The sequence below is a fragment of the Salvia hispanica genome, chromosome 3 (assembly GCF_023119035.1).
Source record: "Salvia hispanica cultivar TCC Black 2014 chromosome 3, UniMelb_Shisp_WGS_1.0, whole genome shotgun sequence".
Classification (NCBI taxonomy): Eukaryota; Viridiplantae; Streptophyta; class Magnoliopsida; order Lamiales; family Lamiaceae; genus Salvia; species Salvia hispanica.
In genome coordinates this window covers 52241620-52259387 of record NC_062967.1, presented here as the reverse complement: position 1 = coordinate 52259387, position 17768 = coordinate 52241620, and the positions used below count along the sequence as shown (strand labels likewise).

The following is a 17768-nucleotide window of genomic DNA, read 5'->3' as shown; positions in this document are numbered from 1 at the left end:
GTGAAACGTGAGATATATTTAACATAAAAAAAAAAAAAAAAGGAAAAAAAAGAAGCCAATATTTTATTATGCAGAAAACGATATATACATATTGTACATGTTTTACAATGTCGCCAAAAAAAACATGGATGCTTCACTCTCAAAAGAATCAACTTGCTGCCTAGAATAGAACCACATGTCAAAAAAAAAATACAATTTCCTCATCAGCTCTATCTACCTGCATCGTTTTTCAAAGCTCTAAACTACTTCAAATATATGACACCACAGAGCCAAAAAAAAAACTCCATATCGTAATCGAACCACTTGAGTAGTTTTTTTAACTTCATGTATTTAAACAGCGCCGGAATAGGCTAATGTTATTGATTTGTACTTACCATGCACGGAGATGAATGACTGCTCGTTGCGCATAGAGGGCAGCTACATCAGAGGGAGGTACGCCCCTCCATGTCCTTTCCTCAGGATAAGGGGTCCTGCGTTTTCCGGGACCTTGTCCAGTTCCCTGTTGGATGCTTCGACTATGTCATCAAATCCAGTGGCTGACACAGCCAGATGTTGTTTTAACCTGATGTCTCTTGTCCGCCTCAGCAAGCATCTGAATGATCTACCGAGATACTTTGCCCAATCTGCCGGTAGGCCTCCTCCAGTGAGCCACACCGAGAACTGGGACTGGTCTCCGCGGGCTTGCATCTCGGACCGATAGAATCTTGCAAGTTCAACTAGCATTGATGGCTGGAGAGGTAATACAGCGACAAACTCAGCTACAAACTGTTCGGTGAGCTCGGGGTTGAGCATCTGCTCCCAGAGAACCAGAGCCCACTCGCTAGGCTGGTTGAGGCCGTAAGCTTCAGCAACTATTAAGGCCTCTTGAAACCGAGATTGTTCTACTAATATTCTCCGTGCATTAGTTTCGGAAAGATTGAGCCATTTTGTGTCTGGCATTCGTATCTGCAGCGACACAAGTGATGCCTGAGCACAAGATTTGCGAGTTTTGTTGCCAGCATCAATGGATGAGTGCACTTCTGCAGCCTCAATGAAATAATGCATGGATTCAAGGAGCTCTTCGTTTTGATCCTTGTCGTAACGAAGAAACCACTGTTGAGATAATTGTTTTGCACGTAACTCCAGAAGCGCAGCGGTTTCGTGCTTCATGTCAAAGTGATTATAGACCTGCAGGAGAAGTAGAGAATGTGTCTTACCCAGAGGATGGTCCAAACGTTAATTTCGATTCATAAAGGAACAGGGTAGAGCACAAACCATAGCAAATGCATCGAGATCGCTTGGGTTAAATTGCTTGAGTGATGTCAGAACAGCCATTCGAAATCCCCTAACCGCCTCAGCAGTTCCACTGTTGACATCAGCAGCTGCTGAAAATTTTTGAAGGAGGATATCCAGTTGGCCATTCTCGATTAGTATCCCAAGTATGAAATTAAGAGCATGGAAGTTTCCAACTCCTGTTATCAAGCGCGCAAGACACGAGAAATCACCCTCCCAGACATAAGCTTCTACCCTGGTTGCAGCAAGAGCTACGAGCACATCCACACCATCAAGGCATGCTGACAACTTATAGAAGTGATGGGATAGAATGAGAAGCTCAACCTGCATCAGTTTGTGAAGTAACTAAGTCATAGTCTAAAACAGAACGGATGAAACGACAATTGAGGATAGTTGCATTTGAAGGGAATCCCCGTTCACATTTAGATTAAGTAGAGCAGAAATGTATATACAGGGATCATGGTGATTTTGAATATCATTACTTGAAGAATATTTCACCACGACCTTAACCTTATTGGAGGAGAATAAAAGTTACCTCGCACGCATGGGGTATTTCTTGCCCTGTGATTACTAGTCTCATTAATGCATGGCCAATTTCTGAATCAGAAGGACAAAGCTCAGCCCATTTTAGGAAGTCCGAAATTCTCCATAGCAGTGGAGCAGGTCCTTCATCCTTCTGAAAATCCATATAACCCCCACGGTGTGCTGCTAATAGACCCTGAAAGATTTCAATAGAAATGACATTATTAGATCTCAAGAATAATACTAATACATTGCTGAACCTGTAGGCTACGCAGATTCAATTTCAATGAGTAAAGAATTTGCAGCTCATTTCATATATGTGATATATGATTGTCATGTGTTAACCAGAAAACGGATGCTTTTGCATTGTAAAACTGAAAAAGACAAGCAACCACTGCAGTTTCTCATCTCAATATCATACAAATATTATACAGCAATTTTTATTTTTTATTTTTAAAAAAAAGCATTATTACACAAGCATCAGATTCACCTTTAGAAATGATTCGGCGAGAATTTGGGCAATACTAGCAGCTGGCATTGAGTGTGTTTGAACTAAAAGATGAGCTTCCTCAAAAGACTCTTGCGCTTTGAGAGATAGCAATTGCAGCAGCTCTATTGGCTGTTTGTCGAATGCCTCTGAAAATGTTAAACCAAGCACATTTGCAGCTTTAACAACAGAGATTATCCTCCTGCATAGGCCACGTCCACTACCCTCCTTAAGAAGACTTGGGAAACTCTCCAGGGTCTATGTAATGCAATTGAAAATTAAAATGAAACTTTTAGTTAGCACTATGATATAGGAAACACACAGAAAAAGGCTTGAAGCAAGAACAAGAGATAAAAACATGAATATCATAAAGCACCTATATGACCTAAATCCGAATATCATGAGACAAATAAAATATCAAGCCAACACCGCAGATCTAACTTAGCAGAAGTTGCATTGGGATGCAGAAGTCACAACGTTCTTTCATACCAGAGGGGGGGGAAAATTGACAATCACTAATGCCTGAGTGAATTTGCAGGCAAGCTGAAATGACTGTAAATTTCCAATAATAATCAAATAGTAACACACAGTTATTACCTGCAGGGGATCAATCACTTGCTGCTCAGTCAGAAGATTGCATGACTGCATAACAGAGGATACATCATCGTCCAGCATTGACATTGACACCTTCATGCTTGAAGTTGAATGAGCAGCAAGCTTCAAAGCCGCATCAACAATAAAAAATTCAGATGGCATGTTGTCTGGAGAAAGTTTATTCTGCAGTTGTCTAGCAGCTGTTATGTGTCCAAAGTCTAACAGTGAAAGAACAGCTCTATTGAGCTCAGCAGGTCCAACTCTTTCCTCCCACCTCGATAACGAGGCATCAATTTTTGAACTTTCATCAACTAAATGTGTCTCATCTCTAGGGTTGAGAGGTATAGATTCAGAGTCATACTTTTTGTCTCCTGAATCAAACAAAGGTTTTCTTGATGCAAAGCCTTTTGCTCTCCTTTTTGTCTTTAAGCCGCCGTCGCCAGTTTGAGTCATCCTAACATGAGGCTGACCATTTTCTCTATCATTTCTCTCAGAAGATTTGAGCCTAAGTCCATTCATATGATTATCCATTTTTGCAACAATGCTTGCCGTACGGTCCATTAAATCAGAACTCTTGCCAGCTCCAGGCTCCCGGGCAGATGAAATTAATGAATTCACATCACCTTCATTCTTTACCAGAGCTTCTGATTCCACAGCTAAGAGCCACACTCTAGTTTCAATTTCGCGTAGAAGGTGTGGTGGATAAACCCTGCAGATATCATTCATGTTTAGTACCACAATCATTCAGTAGAAAGAAAGATTAAGAAAATATTTACTGGGAGACACAGGGATAAAAAAAATATTAATTAAAAAACGAAATCTCACGGGTTTGACAAAGTTGTCATTCCACTCAACCACTGCAGAGCAAGTAGCAAAATCTCATGAAGTTCTTTTGCTGAAATATCTTTTTCCACAGCTTCAGCATGTTTTAAGAAGAATTGTCCTGCCTACATACACACAGAGGAGCACAGCACATTCAGCTAATGATTGGCTTACTCAAATAGAGATACATAGAATGCAGGTGCTGGCAGCCACATAAACCTGTCCTACAAACACCTTTTCCAACAACTGATCTTACTCCACCCCATCGAAGACAAAAATTAAATAAGAAGAAAGAAAAATGAAAAAGTGAAAGAGTCGCAACAAAATAAAAAGATAGATACCCCACAATGAAGGATTATGTGATGTTAGCCATTCCTTTAACCTCAGTTGTGAAATAACCTTACCTGCAATGCTGGGAAGGAATATCTGATGAAAAGTGTCTGGCAGTGGCTCCACAAAGCAACCCTCTCTTCTGGGATATCCCAAAGAAATTCCTTCCACTCTGCAACCATGGCTTCCGCCTAACAATTGCAGAGAAACGCATGAACATTTATTTGAATAAATTATAAATGAGATATTCATGAGATCTTCTTGCATTTACAAATGGAAGACAAAAGATTAAAAATCATGTTACCTGCATTTCAGTTACATGATTGGCTGCAGATTTCCAACGTGATTCACCACTGGCCTCCAACTTCTTTGCCCAACAGCGTGCTTGTTCCCAATACCCATTCTTTTCCAATGCAGATAGAAGTGAAGCATCATCAAACGTTTCATTTCCAAGGAGGGGGCATTCATCACCCCTCATAGAGGGTTCAGCCATATCTATTTTCCAAGACAATTGGCCATATCGTGCTGCAATAGACCCTCCATCACCAAAGTCGGTAGCAGCAAGGAGCCTTAGCAAGCATCTTTTCTCGTATGGAGATGGGCAAGTTAAAAGAATGGCATCAGCAGCTTTGACAGCAGTCGAAGTTGTCCACGATGTCCCAACTTTCCCTTCTCTTTCCCAATTAGGTAGTGTAAGAGGAGACTCTTCCTTAATTATGGTTGAAAATAATCCAAGATGTGCTGAAGCCTCTGAGAGGAGCATGTGTGAGAAAGCCTAGGGAAGAATAATAAATCAATAAAGCAAATGGTCCAGCTGAACATTGATGGAGAAAATTGAAGTACTGCAATGTAGTATATAGTAACTTAGGTTCTTTTCTTTATATTAGGAAAGAATAGCTCAGATGATTTGGTAATGACAATCACTTAAAAGTTAAAAGGTATTCAAAAGAACAAGAGAACAAGAGGAAACAAAATAAAAAACTGTCACATTTTACATTTCTTGATCAGGCATTATAAAACAAGACTAGATTTTTGTACTGATTCTACTTCCTGAAATATAGTACAACAATTTTCCAGCTGAGACATTCTACTTATACTGATAAACTGTGTTGTACACTAACTAACCTGAAGAGCACGGATGAAAGGTAACAGTGAGCATGACGGTAGAAATATTTCAAAAGCTTTTAGCAGAGGAAGGAACAGGTGCTGCTCACAGAGGACAGCCACCATTCTTGACAGAGTGTTAGCCATGCTATTAGGGTCAGTCCAAAACTTGGCATCTTTATCACCTATTTTATCACTTCCCTCTTCATGAAGAAAACGTTGAGTATTAGAAAAAGTGGAGCTTTTAGAACTTATAGAATCTGCGGATGTCAAAGTATCCAGTGGAACAGGTTCCTGAAGGCGCCTACGCTTCGCGTTTTTCCTATTATAACGAAATGTTATGGTTCTAGCGCCAGGAGAAAGGGCGTTGGTAGCCTCAACAGCAGCTCCAACATTTTTTGAAATTTGAGATGCAATGTCATTAACTTTGATGGCAGAAGTCTCCCTGACAAGACATGAAAATTTGCATTATATTCTCGAAATTAAAGAAAGCAATCAAGTGACAGAATAAGACTTGGAAAGGTTCAAAATTATGATATGGAAAGATCCATGAGACTGATTTAGGGAAATACTTAAAGCAAAAAAGAAAATCATTTTAAAGCATGGAAACCTTGCTGCAGTAATTTCCAGCCAAACTGTCAGGCAGGACAATGGAGAGACATCAGGAAAGCAAGAAGCAACCATAGCCAGAATCGACCAGCTTAAGTTCTTTGCTTTCAGGAGAAGAGCCTCTCCAGGTCTTTCATTTCTTTCACATCCCGCTATAATTTCAAATAATTCCACAGGCATGCAAAGATTCTCATTTGACAGATAAATTTTGTCCTTTTCTCCAGTATCCATATTCATTGGTGCAGTTTTTTTCCTGGACTGCATGCTTCGCAAAACTGTTGTAATGTGAGATTTTAAACAGGGGTCACTGAACTCCTTTGATGCCTGATACATGGCAGACAAGGTAAATATGGAATTGCATCAGCTACTATCATTTAAAAGGAAAAGGACAAAGTAGTCAACCGCAGGGTTTATTTGTTCTGCACTACATACATTCTAGGATATGAAGCTTACCAGTTGCATTACTGTTTCAAAAGTATATTTCCCAATTTGAACTTCGGACAAAAAGCCAACCTGTTTAAAGGTTGGTAACATAAATGACGTTACCTTAGCCACCAAAAAGACATTAATCAACAGATCAAGTATAACGATACAGAATAAATAGCATACCCAGTCGTTGTCCCTTGCTAATACAGCAAGATATTTAGTGCTTAAAGGAATGTTATGTATCTGACAAAAGGCTGTGACCAATTGCCAGTGCTGGCTTGTGGCTTTCTGTTGAGACCTTAACTCAGCTCCATCTCCATTTCCACTTGACAACCAAGACCCACAGGTCATGCTATTGGATGGCAATGGAAGACTTGCCTTTTCCAAGTGCTGAAGAACAAGCAATAAAGCTCGTGACGGTTGATTCAAAACACTATTGTTTCGGTCACCTTTCTGCGTTATGCTACTAGAATATTTATGAAGATAATCATCTGCCAGTGCTCTAGCTATAGATTCTGTTACGTCTACTTCAACAGGCGGCTGAAGAAAAGCAGGGCTCGTAGGAGATTGTTGCATATACTGATTGTTCTCGGCAGACTTGTAGAAAGAAGATATTCTTTTCAAGGCAGCAATATCCATTCGGAGAGTACTAGCAGATAAACCACATAGTTCCAAAAGAAAAGCGCATGAAGCCACTAATACAGAGTCATCAAAATGCTGAATAGCAAGGGGTATAACCTGAACAACAGAAGGCAGACAGAGGTGAGGGCCAGATTGACACCAGAACAAGAGGGTACACCAGATAATTATCCGAGTTCTTATACTGGTTTTACTTTGAATGCTTAACCAGACACTTATGTTGAGAGAATATGAAGGTTATACGAAAGTAAAACAAAGGATTTTTCCTGGGGAGGAAATAAAAATATGCAGCTACATTTCAACATAGCACCTCCTCATGGATTCCCTCTATCATAACGCTATGGCATTATTGTAGTTAGATCTATCGAGCTGGTTTTCTATATGCATTAGAACTCTAGTTCCTCCACAAATCTAATTACAAAATGACAAAATGCACTTATTACATCCTTTCCAGCCTCCAGGTGAAAAAACATACTTGCACAATCAATCTTTGGAATAAAGACTAAGGCAACTTTAAAAAACCTGTATGCACTATCCAGATTACATTGACATATCAACCATTAAGGGGCCGATTGAGAGGGAGGGAACGCCAGATAGTGATATATGGTCAGAAAGTTACATCTCTAATCATCTACAACCACCTCGGTTTCAGCGATTTCTACCATGACTTCTAGATTAGATACAACTCCATGAACAACAAGATTTCTACAGAGATGACTAACATGCTTACAGTATTAGCATAAAGCCATAAGCATTCTTTTTATCTAGAGTTTAGCATATTTAATCATTATTTCATGTTCCATCAGAGCTTAAACAATAAACATGCAGAAAATCTCAGTTGGTTTTCAGGTTCATCTTATCGATGATAACTTCCTTTGCTATGCATGATGACTTAATTCTTACAGATGAAAGAAGAGACTCTTCACTCTCAGTTATTGGTGAAAGAAGGATCTGCACATCCGATTGTATATTTGTTTGCCCAGTTGATAGAGATTCAGGTTGATCCCAATGCTTATTATCAGATTTCAATTTATGGACCCTTGCTGAAAGGAGATGATTTAAAGCAGCTAATGCACGCCCACGATGCAAATGGTGTTCAAGTCCAACATCAGCTCCCTGAAGACAGAGCAAAATACAATATTGCACGATATTAGATGGAAGAAACAGGAGCAATATGATTGAGAGAAAACTTGTGCTATGGATTCATGACGTTCCAATATTTGGATATGAATTTTACTAGGTGTATTTTGAAAAATGGACTATCTCAAGCATCTCAAAATTGGAGTTTCCAGTATGCATGACTGGATTTTCAAGAAACATAGATCAATTACCTCTAAAGAAGATGAATAGAGTTCCTCTTCTATATGTCTCTGGATGACAGCTTCCCAGGATGTGGCACTAATCTGAGCATGACCACTTGAATTTACAACATAATAGATGTCTCTTAGAAGAGAAAGTTCTTCAGTCTCTGAATCAGCCAATGATTGCCAACCAACTGGGCCCTGCTCAGAAAATAAATAAATAAATAAAAATGTAAAAGAAGAAGAGAATTGAAGTAGACAATTTGAACTCCCGATTCATGATATGTCAATATCTAATATAAGTAGCTAACCAGTGCAGTGTCAGAATAACCTGCACATAAAGCTGAACCAATCTCCGCACTGCCTTAGGGAACCAGCATGGAATCATCTGAAGAATTGAAGTATCTCGTAGGGAAGAGAAGAATACTCCTTCTCTCCAGTTCAAGTAGTCTAACAACTCAGAATATCCTGACACTATACCAAAGAAGAGAGTTATCAAGGGAAGAGAATATGGAATGATATTCAATGGTGCAATATCTCACAGGCAAAGGGTAGAGAACAAGTTGAAGAACTCACTTTTTGTCTTGAGATTACGGCAAGTCGGATCTTGACCAAAACATGCTGCTACAAGGGTGTTCCATAATGTAGGGAACCGATGAAGGGCTGGTCTAAGGTTCTCCAAGGTGCATTGAGCAGAGCTACAGTGTCTTTTTACACTGCCACTACTGAGGCATTCTTGTAGAGGAGCAGGAGCAAACATCAATGTGGCTAAAGCAGCCATTTCCCCTGCTCCTTCTGCAATGTCATCAACAGCATGGACGATGTCATCCATCTCCACAGTAAGTTTATTACCTGGAACTGAATTTAGAGCAGCAACCGCACGAGCATTCGAAAATGATGCATCATATTCTTTTCCTTTAACCCTCATTAAGAGCAAGCACTTAACCCACTCATTATCACCCTGAAAATACAATCAGTATGAATCAATATCCTCAAGTTGCTTGATGTGTCATTACCCTATCACAAAAATTTCAAAATAAAATCCGAGAAATATACAAAATAAATTTGCACAGATCCCATCAAGGGCATAACTTGAAAGAGAAAATGTTATGTAACAGCCACGACCTACTTATTGGCTGATATTTTGCATGTCTAAGAAGCAAACTATATTATGTAACATCTAAGACCACTACATGCATCTCTTAACCAGAGAACCCAAACTGAATTGTAAACAAATAATAAGTGTTGAACTTACTGCTGCATCCAATAAAAAGGAAAGGGAACTATGGTCAATAGCCAGTTTGTGAGTGTCAAGATAAATGTCCAGAAGGTATAGTAAGTTATACTGGGCGCAGAAATGTACAACAACTTTATGTAGAGACTGCATTGCATCTGGATCAATAGATGCATCACCAATAACCAGTAACTCAGATGAACCATCATTTGCTCCATCCAGGAAAGAAGTGTCATGTAAATCACTCATAAAACCTGATCGGGCCAGCAAAGGTACAATATCTGATACTCGGTCCCAGTAATCCACCAAAAAGATTAATTTGTTTGCAAGCTGCTGCTCCATAAGCCTCCTTAACCACACAGAAGATGACCTGTTTGTAGGAAACCTGAAAAGTCTGATGTTTTGCACATTCATGCATACAGTGTCCAAGTCTTCAAGGAAACTTGAGTATTTGTTGAATTCAGGGGGCTCCTGACCATACTCAATGGATGAAGCTGGACGTATATCATCCAAGCTTATGCTAAGGCTTCCAGGAGAGAGTGCATATGGTGGAACTACCTCTAGTAGCTTTGAAACTTCTAACCAGTCATTATGGCATACATGATACTCAACTTGAGATTCCCACAACACATTAACACCCATAAGAAGAGGTTGGTCCAGAAGTATCTGCACAGGAAGAAAACATGCTAAAACTGAACAGCAGTTTCCTGTAGGAATGTTTTCTATCTATTATTGATAACAGAACAAAAATACAGAAAATCTACATAGTTTGACCCTTGGAATCATGAATAACATTTGCATCTGCATTCTCAATCACATACTTACAAAATGGAATCACAAATTCACAAAAATGAGACTCACTAAGAAATAAAATCAATTCAAGATATGACGCATGTTTTATGCATATTTCTTACGACAAACCAAGTTGGGAGGAAAAGAAAACAAAACCTCCAATGACACAAACAGAAATAGCTAAGTCTAGGAGGAATAAAGAGCCACCGGCCATGTCAGATAGTGGATTGCTACTTTGAATCGGCACATTCAGAAGTCTGAATAAATACTAGCATGGCATGCATAATATATCCTACAAAATTAAATTTAAACTATTTAATCTATGTGGTTCTTTCCTAAGAATTTTAAAGACAAGTTTTCTGTTATATCCATCGAGTAAAGACATTATACCATCATCAAGATCGTCTGTGGCGGTTCTTTCATTTTCCAATGCAAACAAAAGACATTCTTTAGGAGTTTCTAAACATTTCTTCCTATCTAAGAAGGAAGAAAGGTTTTTATGCTGAATAATCTGTTAGATGCATCAGTTATGACTTAGACAAGTACACATCTCCAACCAACTCCACAAGATTCTTTGAGAATATATAAATTTAACATAACCATGTCTTTATCAATGCAAAATCAAGAATGTTCTGCAACATTAATTGCAGGAAGCTTATGGTCACCATTTATAAACTGTGCCAACTAAGAAAAATATACACCGGAACACACAATTATATACAGTAGCTGGATCTTAATCAAGACAAAAAGAAATTAATGGTATAATTAGCCATGATAAAATATTTTGAAAATTGCATCATCTTACTTACACGGTCAACAACTCTTTGATCCCAGGCATCCGACCAAGCTGCAGCAGCAGCCCAATAAGCAGCATGGCTGGTGTCATCATCTACTTCAGCAGCGATAGAATGTTTGTCAATGGTCGTCCATGAACCCAAAACAACTCCATCAATCTCTCCACATGAAATGACAGGATTGTCAAATAGTGGGTGCAATAGGTGCAAACTTATCTCCCCAAGTGGTTCTTCATTAGATATTCTATTAAGCCCCTTTCTCCTGGTCGCTAGTGTACTGAAGAAACTATTGCAAGGATACACCCTCTTTGGGTGGGGGGGGGGAGGGAATAAATTAGTGTTAGCTCATTACAAATTTACTGCCAAAAATAACATCATCCCAGAGCATAAATGCATAAAACCAATCTCTTCATGAAAACGCAATAAGAAATCCCCATTGAAAAATGGCATAAAATGGTGTAGACATGCAAACTAACCCACTACTAGTCAAGCCAAGGTGTTAGCTTTCTTTTCAGGAAAATACTGTAATAAGGCTTCTTTTTGTTTGATTTAATAATTAATTCTGAATTCTACACAAACATTAGGCATTATTCTCGGATTCAAGATCTTGGAAAGTTATATTTCATACAACGAAGTCACATACCTCTACTAATGATAACATTTCCAATATCTTTAACTCCTGTGGCCCAAGGTATGCATATCTTTTCATCTCTTCTGCAACTAGCACCCGCAGAGATCTTCTGACAGTTCCAAAAACTAACTGTTTCAAGGTTGTTTCAACATCCTCCCCAAGCTTTTGCAATGTTGTTGTACCAAGCCCAATCTCACCCTATCCATTGCAACTTGAAAATAATAAGGACGCATGTGACACATTATTTCAACTTTAATATTGGATCAACTAACCTTTACAAATAAATCATATGCAATCGCTCTTCCAGCAATCCGGACATCATTAAAGGTATCACGAGTTTCTGTGTCAGGTAACAAATTGTTCACATGATGTAGATGCAATCTAAGCACGGCAAGAGGAAGACGGCCAGAAAGCAATGCATCATTCACAACCGTTTTAATGTCCATATTATCCAACTCCCAACGTGCTATCATATCTTTTGGATTCTCTATTCTAGAAGTTCTTTTTACATATGTGCTTCCTTCAGAAACTAGGATCTTATCAAAGTTCTGAAAATCTTGGAAATCAGCACCAACTGTATCCACAGGCATCAGAGCAAGGTTCTCTTCATTACTCAATTCAGTTCCAGAGGTAGAAGCTGCAGTTCCACGTTGATCTGATCTAATCAGCGATGAAGTATCTTCCAGAACAGCTGGATTCTTGTATTCATCCTCCAATCGACCAGTACCAACCGTGTTCACCAACCCAGCATTAACCATCTACAACACAAGAAGAGTAGTCATTTATCATTATTCTCTACATTAAAACAAGCAAAACATTAAGAACTTACCAATACTTGTCCTGGTCGTCTGAATTTTTCATTCAACTGCTGCTGCAAACTCCGAATAACCACCAAATATCGTGCTGCTTCAGCAAGGGTTCTTGAAGTTCCCTCTTCATCATGCTCTTTTTCAGTCAACACCAATAGAGGATAAGGGTCGTCATTACTGCTAACCTCCAATGGCTTCTCAGACACTTTCTTATGATGCAATAAGCCATATTTACGTATGACCCTAGTTGCGTAATCGGTGGCCAATGCTAGAAGCCTGCATTACAGTCACTGAAACCTAGTTATGGAAATATATCAAATAAAATTTGTTTGAGCACATTAAATGTGATAATCTTATCTACTAGCTGCATCTATGCAGGTGGTGCCAAAAAGGGGAATTTGATTAGAATCGGCTAGCATAATGGCACAACATTGAAAGAAGTCAAGAACCATATGATCACTAGAGGACTTTATGCAAAGATGAAGCAGTTCGCCGACCCCTCCCCTCACTCAGACCATATGCAACAGATTTAGCTTTTATTATGAGTTCTCTGAGCAAACATATATGCTGCATCAAACAAACTCACCATTGTGGAACATGCATTTTTTATTTGAAACTATAATTATGGAAGTGCCTTTAAAGAGGTGTCAGATATCTGTGGCGGCTATAAGCTCATTAACTAATAGTTAACATCTGATTAGGTTGTGATTTGTGCGTCTTAAACTTAGATGAGGCACTTTGGTGCTACTGGAGAAAAACTTGACCAGTTATACTTCATTCAGGTCAATGGTTCAGCCTTGACACCTCAGCCTTGACACCTAAAGGTGATACTTATAAGGTTGATGGCTTCTATATTGCAGTAATGGAGATCCAAGTAGGAAAAGCAACCTCATTCAAGCTTGAACTGCCTCAGTCTGAAGTTCAAGACATAAGTTTACAATATGGAGTATATTTTTAAATATTACATGAACTATCATATATGGAACCCTTATTACTAATTAATGCAAGCTTAAATCATATGCCACAAATATTTCACATATGTAAGATACTGCAGCTGATAAATCAGAAGTACATCATACCTTGATGCAGCAGAAACCTCACTATCGTTGCTTACTTTATTGAACATCAGATAAAAAGCTGCAAAGAGCAACCTCAAGATGCCTTCCACTGCCATGTCAACCCTCATAAGCACTTCCAGAGAGCTGGTTGTTAAATTTAGAAGCAAAATTTCAGATTCTCTATCATAGCACTTCATCCTTTTTCACGAGTTATCAAACTATACCTAGATTATAAAACGTAATGCATCCATTCAGGAATACCAGTGATGTGCAATTCTCACACTCACAGTAACTTCAGTTTTTTCGTAATTTTCACATCACCTGTTATTATCATACTGATAAAAATCAAGTAAAAGAAGCCACAGAAACATGTAACCTTACTTCTTAATTTCATCAAATTCAAGGTAAGCCAAAGCCAACTGCAAGTGACGGATCCGAGAAATCCCCAATACCCAGCCTGTAATATTTGAGTAACAGCTGTTAGAAATATTGTTCTGTACTATGACTTCCCTCATTAACGAAGAAATCCAAGTAAACTTCTTATCACATCCACGATCACATATGACTCCTAACTAAGACGAGTATTACAAAAAGTGGAATAGGCAAAACCAAAGCTTAAATGTGATGATAACACATTCAACTTTTCATCATTACCTTAGTACACAATCGTAATAAATAAATAAGATAATGGATACATTACCAAGTTGTCAAAGATAATTTCAACACAAGCAATTGGATATAGTAAGAGATTCAGAAACATGTAATGTAGAAGACTTTGATAACTCTTTGCATCTAGAAGAAGCAGCAGCAAAAGTTCTAGCTAATTACGAAAAGTTACATATTACATCAAGGTCTCCTAGTATCAAAAATCATGTCCGCCCTGTCACTTATATAAGAAAAGGGAAAGTGCTAATGCACACATATATAGTAATAACATGAAGAAAATGTGAGCATCAAACTGCCTTGATCTACTATGACATACTCCCCGGAAACAGAAATAACTTATCCCTCGAAATCAAAAGTTAAATTGGGCTCTAAGGATGATAAAAGGGGCTGATCTGAAAATACAAAGCATTTGTGGACATCCCAAAGAGCGAACTAGAGAAGCCATTACAAGAGAGAGAAAGAGTTCTAAATACTTTTGAGGATATTCTTACCATTTTCCATGCATAACTTTTCTGCAACTTCAAGGCCTTCATATAAAAGAACTCGATCCAAAACCTCCACTTTCCATGGTGAGAAGGGTTTTTTAGTTCTACCTGTTCCCATAAGATCACCTGCCCCATACATTATGCTACTAGAACAATTTGGTATATGATATCCAATTGCCTCAACAGGAAAGAAATTTGGGGTAGCTGAAATCGAGGGAAGAACAACCGCGAGACCTCTTCTGGTCAACAAATATAAGCACCCATTGAAATTGCAGCCAACAGCTTCATTAGAAGAGGTCTCCCCAGTAGGCATGACATAATTTATATCATCATTCACAACAAAATCTAATTGTAGATTGGTATGCACAACTTGACATTGTCTCTTCTCATAACTATATCTCTTAGTAAGGCGAGTAACTCCAAATTGAGAACAACAGATAACATCATCTTCACTGCATCCAAAAGGGGGTATAAAAGCTTTCCTTATAAGGCAAGATGGAAAATCAGAAAGCATTAGCTTATTCTCGTTCAACATATGGGTTGCATTAGAAAAGGTCATGAGATACGAGCCATTGGTACCCTTTGAATCCTTTATATGACTATTTTCGTTTATAAGATTCTCTTTACCAATGAAATGAGAATATCTACCATAACCTGCTAATCTACTAATACCATGAGCCTTTGATGTATTAGAAAGTACCCGTTGGTATCCAATCTCAGCACCCCCTACCTCCCAACCCATTAAAAGTCCAAGATCTGAATAGTATTGATAAGGGAGGACGTCTTCAAATGAAAATTGGTCTTCGAGGACATGGTTATCAGTAGGTACGGCATAGATTACACCAGATTCATCCATCACACCTAACAATAAGGAATGAGGAAATACAAAGAGCCTTTTAAACTTTCTTCTGATGGTAAGACTACCAATATGGTGCCAAGAGCCAGGTCCATTTCTCCTAAAAGCATCAAGAGATGCTATATACTCACCAGTCATTGCACCATACAATGAGATTGTGCCAGATGTACTGAGACAAATAAGAAATCTATCAGAAAACCTGAAGTCTATCCACTCAAATGGACCTGTATCAAGTTTTTCATCAAGTTTTGCTGAGTATAGCCACTGTATTCCCCAGCTCACAGTTCTGGCCACTGAAACCAGATTTTTTGTGTAGTTTCCATCATTTAAATTGCCAGTATCAACAGCTGAATAACTAGTATTGGATAGAGCGAAGCCAACTAACCGATGCAAATTGTTAGAGAAAACTTTGGTGCACTTATACGGACCATTAGTGACACCACTTTTCAAGCTAGATACACTATCCCCTGCAACTGACGTGACAGGTGAACTAAGATCTGTATCTGATCTATTGGTAGTGCATCCCATGATTGGCATGCTGGGATTTGTTTGATTACATGGTGCTGTATCACCAAGAGACACGGGGTCGGAGAATGGTGATTCCTGGTCATATATCCTAAAAGAAACAACTACATCATTCGGAAATAATGGCATCTTTGGGTACCTAGAATAAACGTAACCACCAGATGTTACTCTTTCAACTTCAGTCAAAAACGTTTGCATCCATATCTTTGGACTAGCTGACCGACCATCCCTAACAGGGGCTTCTGCATCAGAAGTCCTTTTCCCGGTGATCTTATCATGAGATTCTACTTCTTCATGAACCTCAATATCTGGAGATAAGGTTCTCGAGGGCCCCCACTCCATCCACTTCCCTTGCCCAACATCCCTTGCTTGCTCAGGTTTTATTACTCCACTAAATTTACCAAACTTAGAAAACGCATGTACAACTACCCCTTGTCTTCCAGAGACAAAAAGTAGCTCTTCGTATGAAGCCCCCTCGTGCTGATCAAATGTGTTCCCGCATAGACCCCATGCCACTGAATCTACATCAGATATAAAAGCACCGGTAGATTCTTGAATACTAACTCCTGAACCTGATGTGTAGCCAGTCTTTCCATCCAAATCTACAGTGCCAGAAGAGCCAGAGATACTTTCCCTTGGCTCTGATATACCAGGCTTACTTGATTCTAGTGGATCAGCAACTATTTCATCAGAAAAATGTTCAGAATCATTATTTCCTATACATCGACCTGGTGTATACAATAAATGAACACAACAAATAAACATTATTCTTTGGAAATGTAAGTGTTATGTCTTTAAGATCAACATCGAGTAAGTTTGGAAGTCACCTTTAACTAGGGGAAACCATAATGCCTCAGAATCATAAGAGAGTAACAACAACGACTTTCTCGTTGGAGATATAAAACCCTCACGAAAACTAGATGGGCTATATGGAAACTCTGAGGGACCCCATTTCCTCAACTGCAGTACTGGGAGACCATCCTCAGTAGGACGGGAATCAAGATCCATAGACTCCCTGCGTTGAAAATCAACCAACAAATTGATTAAAAGTTAAAACCATCCATTGACAGCTAAAGAACAAACCATAAAACTCTCAAATTGCATCATGCGAGTTAATATTGAGCTCCAGTACCAGAACTTCTTTCATTCATCATAAATTAACTTGAACTGGGCAATAAATTCAAGTTTAATCAATACACGAAACCAACACTTTATTATCGAAGTAAGAAAAATAAGTTCAATTTTCAGCTCAAACATTCAAAACTAATTCACAATTGTTTCCACAGCATCACTCCTTTCCAGCTACATAATAATACAATCTGCTCACAATCAAATCGCTGTTACTGGTAATTAAACCTATTCATCGAGCTCAAGCAAGAATCTGAGAAAAATAAATAGAAAAGAAATATGCATTAATCTGTATGAAACAGTAGCAGCTGGGGAGTAAACCTGATACGACGACGTTCTAGATGATCGGTTTCATCAGGGCAAATGTAGTCTTGATTTTTCTCTTCCAGTTTCTGAGATTGGAACAACGCAAATTCCCAAATTCGCAAATTTTGGGGGCACGATATTATTATTTATTATTATTATTTTGGGGGAAAAGAGCGACGAAGGAGAAAAAAGAAATTAAGGGGAAGCTCTAATATAGTACGACGTCGTTTCGAGATCGTCGTTAGAATCCAATTTAACCGTAGAGTGAAATTGACAACCAAATGTAAATTTATGATATTATATACAACCAAATGTAAATTTATGATATTATATACTAGTGCTAATTTTAAAGTTTGTGGAAAAAAAGTAATATTTCAT

At 38.6% G+C, this 17768-nt stretch overlaps 1 protein-coding gene across 3 annotated transcripts; it reads right to left on the bottom strand.

The window, feature by feature from the left end:
- Nucleotides 1-46: 46 nt before the first annotated feature.
- On the bottom strand, nucleotides 47-17532 carry LOC125213606. 3 transcript variants are annotated; one of them, XM_048114248.1, is made up of 27 exons: nucleotides 17406-17532; nucleotides 16784-16971; nucleotides 14582-16684; nucleotides 13806-13881; nucleotides 13446-13568; nucleotides 12387-12642; nucleotides 11830-12315; nucleotides 11570-11755; nucleotides 10942-11232; nucleotides 9362-10006; nucleotides 8683-9067; nucleotides 8438-8580; nucleotides 8137-8307; nucleotides 7709-7921; nucleotides 6350-6904; nucleotides 6194-6253; nucleotides 5742-6064; nucleotides 5153-5576; nucleotides 4332-4802; nucleotides 4102-4218; nucleotides 3701-3822; nucleotides 2879-3584; nucleotides 2285-2539; nucleotides 1808-1990; nucleotides 1255-1596; nucleotides 375-1167; nucleotides 47-160 (listed from the first exon to the last, which is right to left on the bottom strand). In XM_048114248.1, the coding sequence occupies exons 2-26, from the start codon at nucleotides 16962-16964 to the stop codon at nucleotides 418-420; spliced, it is 9567 nt and encodes a 3188-aa protein (XP_047970205.1). In that variant the 5' UTR covers nucleotides 16965-16971; nucleotides 17406-17532; the 3' UTR covers nucleotides 47-160; nucleotides 375-417. The 3 variants fall into 3 exon arrangements, with proteins under 3 accessions (XP_047970205.1, XP_047970204.1, XP_047970206.1); XM_048114247.1 differs by having other exon boundaries at nucleotides 47-1167; XM_048114249.1 differs by having other exon boundaries at nucleotides 47-1167; nucleotides 14582-16636.
- Between the last annotated feature and the right edge of the window lie 236 nt (nucleotides 17533-17768).

Coding starts and splice junctions, on each gene's coding strand:
- LOC125213606 (XM_048114247.1), bottom strand. CDS start 16,964: ATGGATCTTGATTCCCGTCCTACTGAGGATGGTCTCCCAGTACTGCAG. Junction 3,585..3,700: donor ATGACAACTTTGTCAAACCC/GTGAGATTTCGT, acceptor TGATATCTGCAG/GGTTTATCCACCACACCTTC. Junction 1,168..1,254: donor ATCTCGATGCATTTGCTATG/GTTTGTGCTCTA, acceptor CTTCTCCTGCAG/GTCTATAATCACTTTGACAT.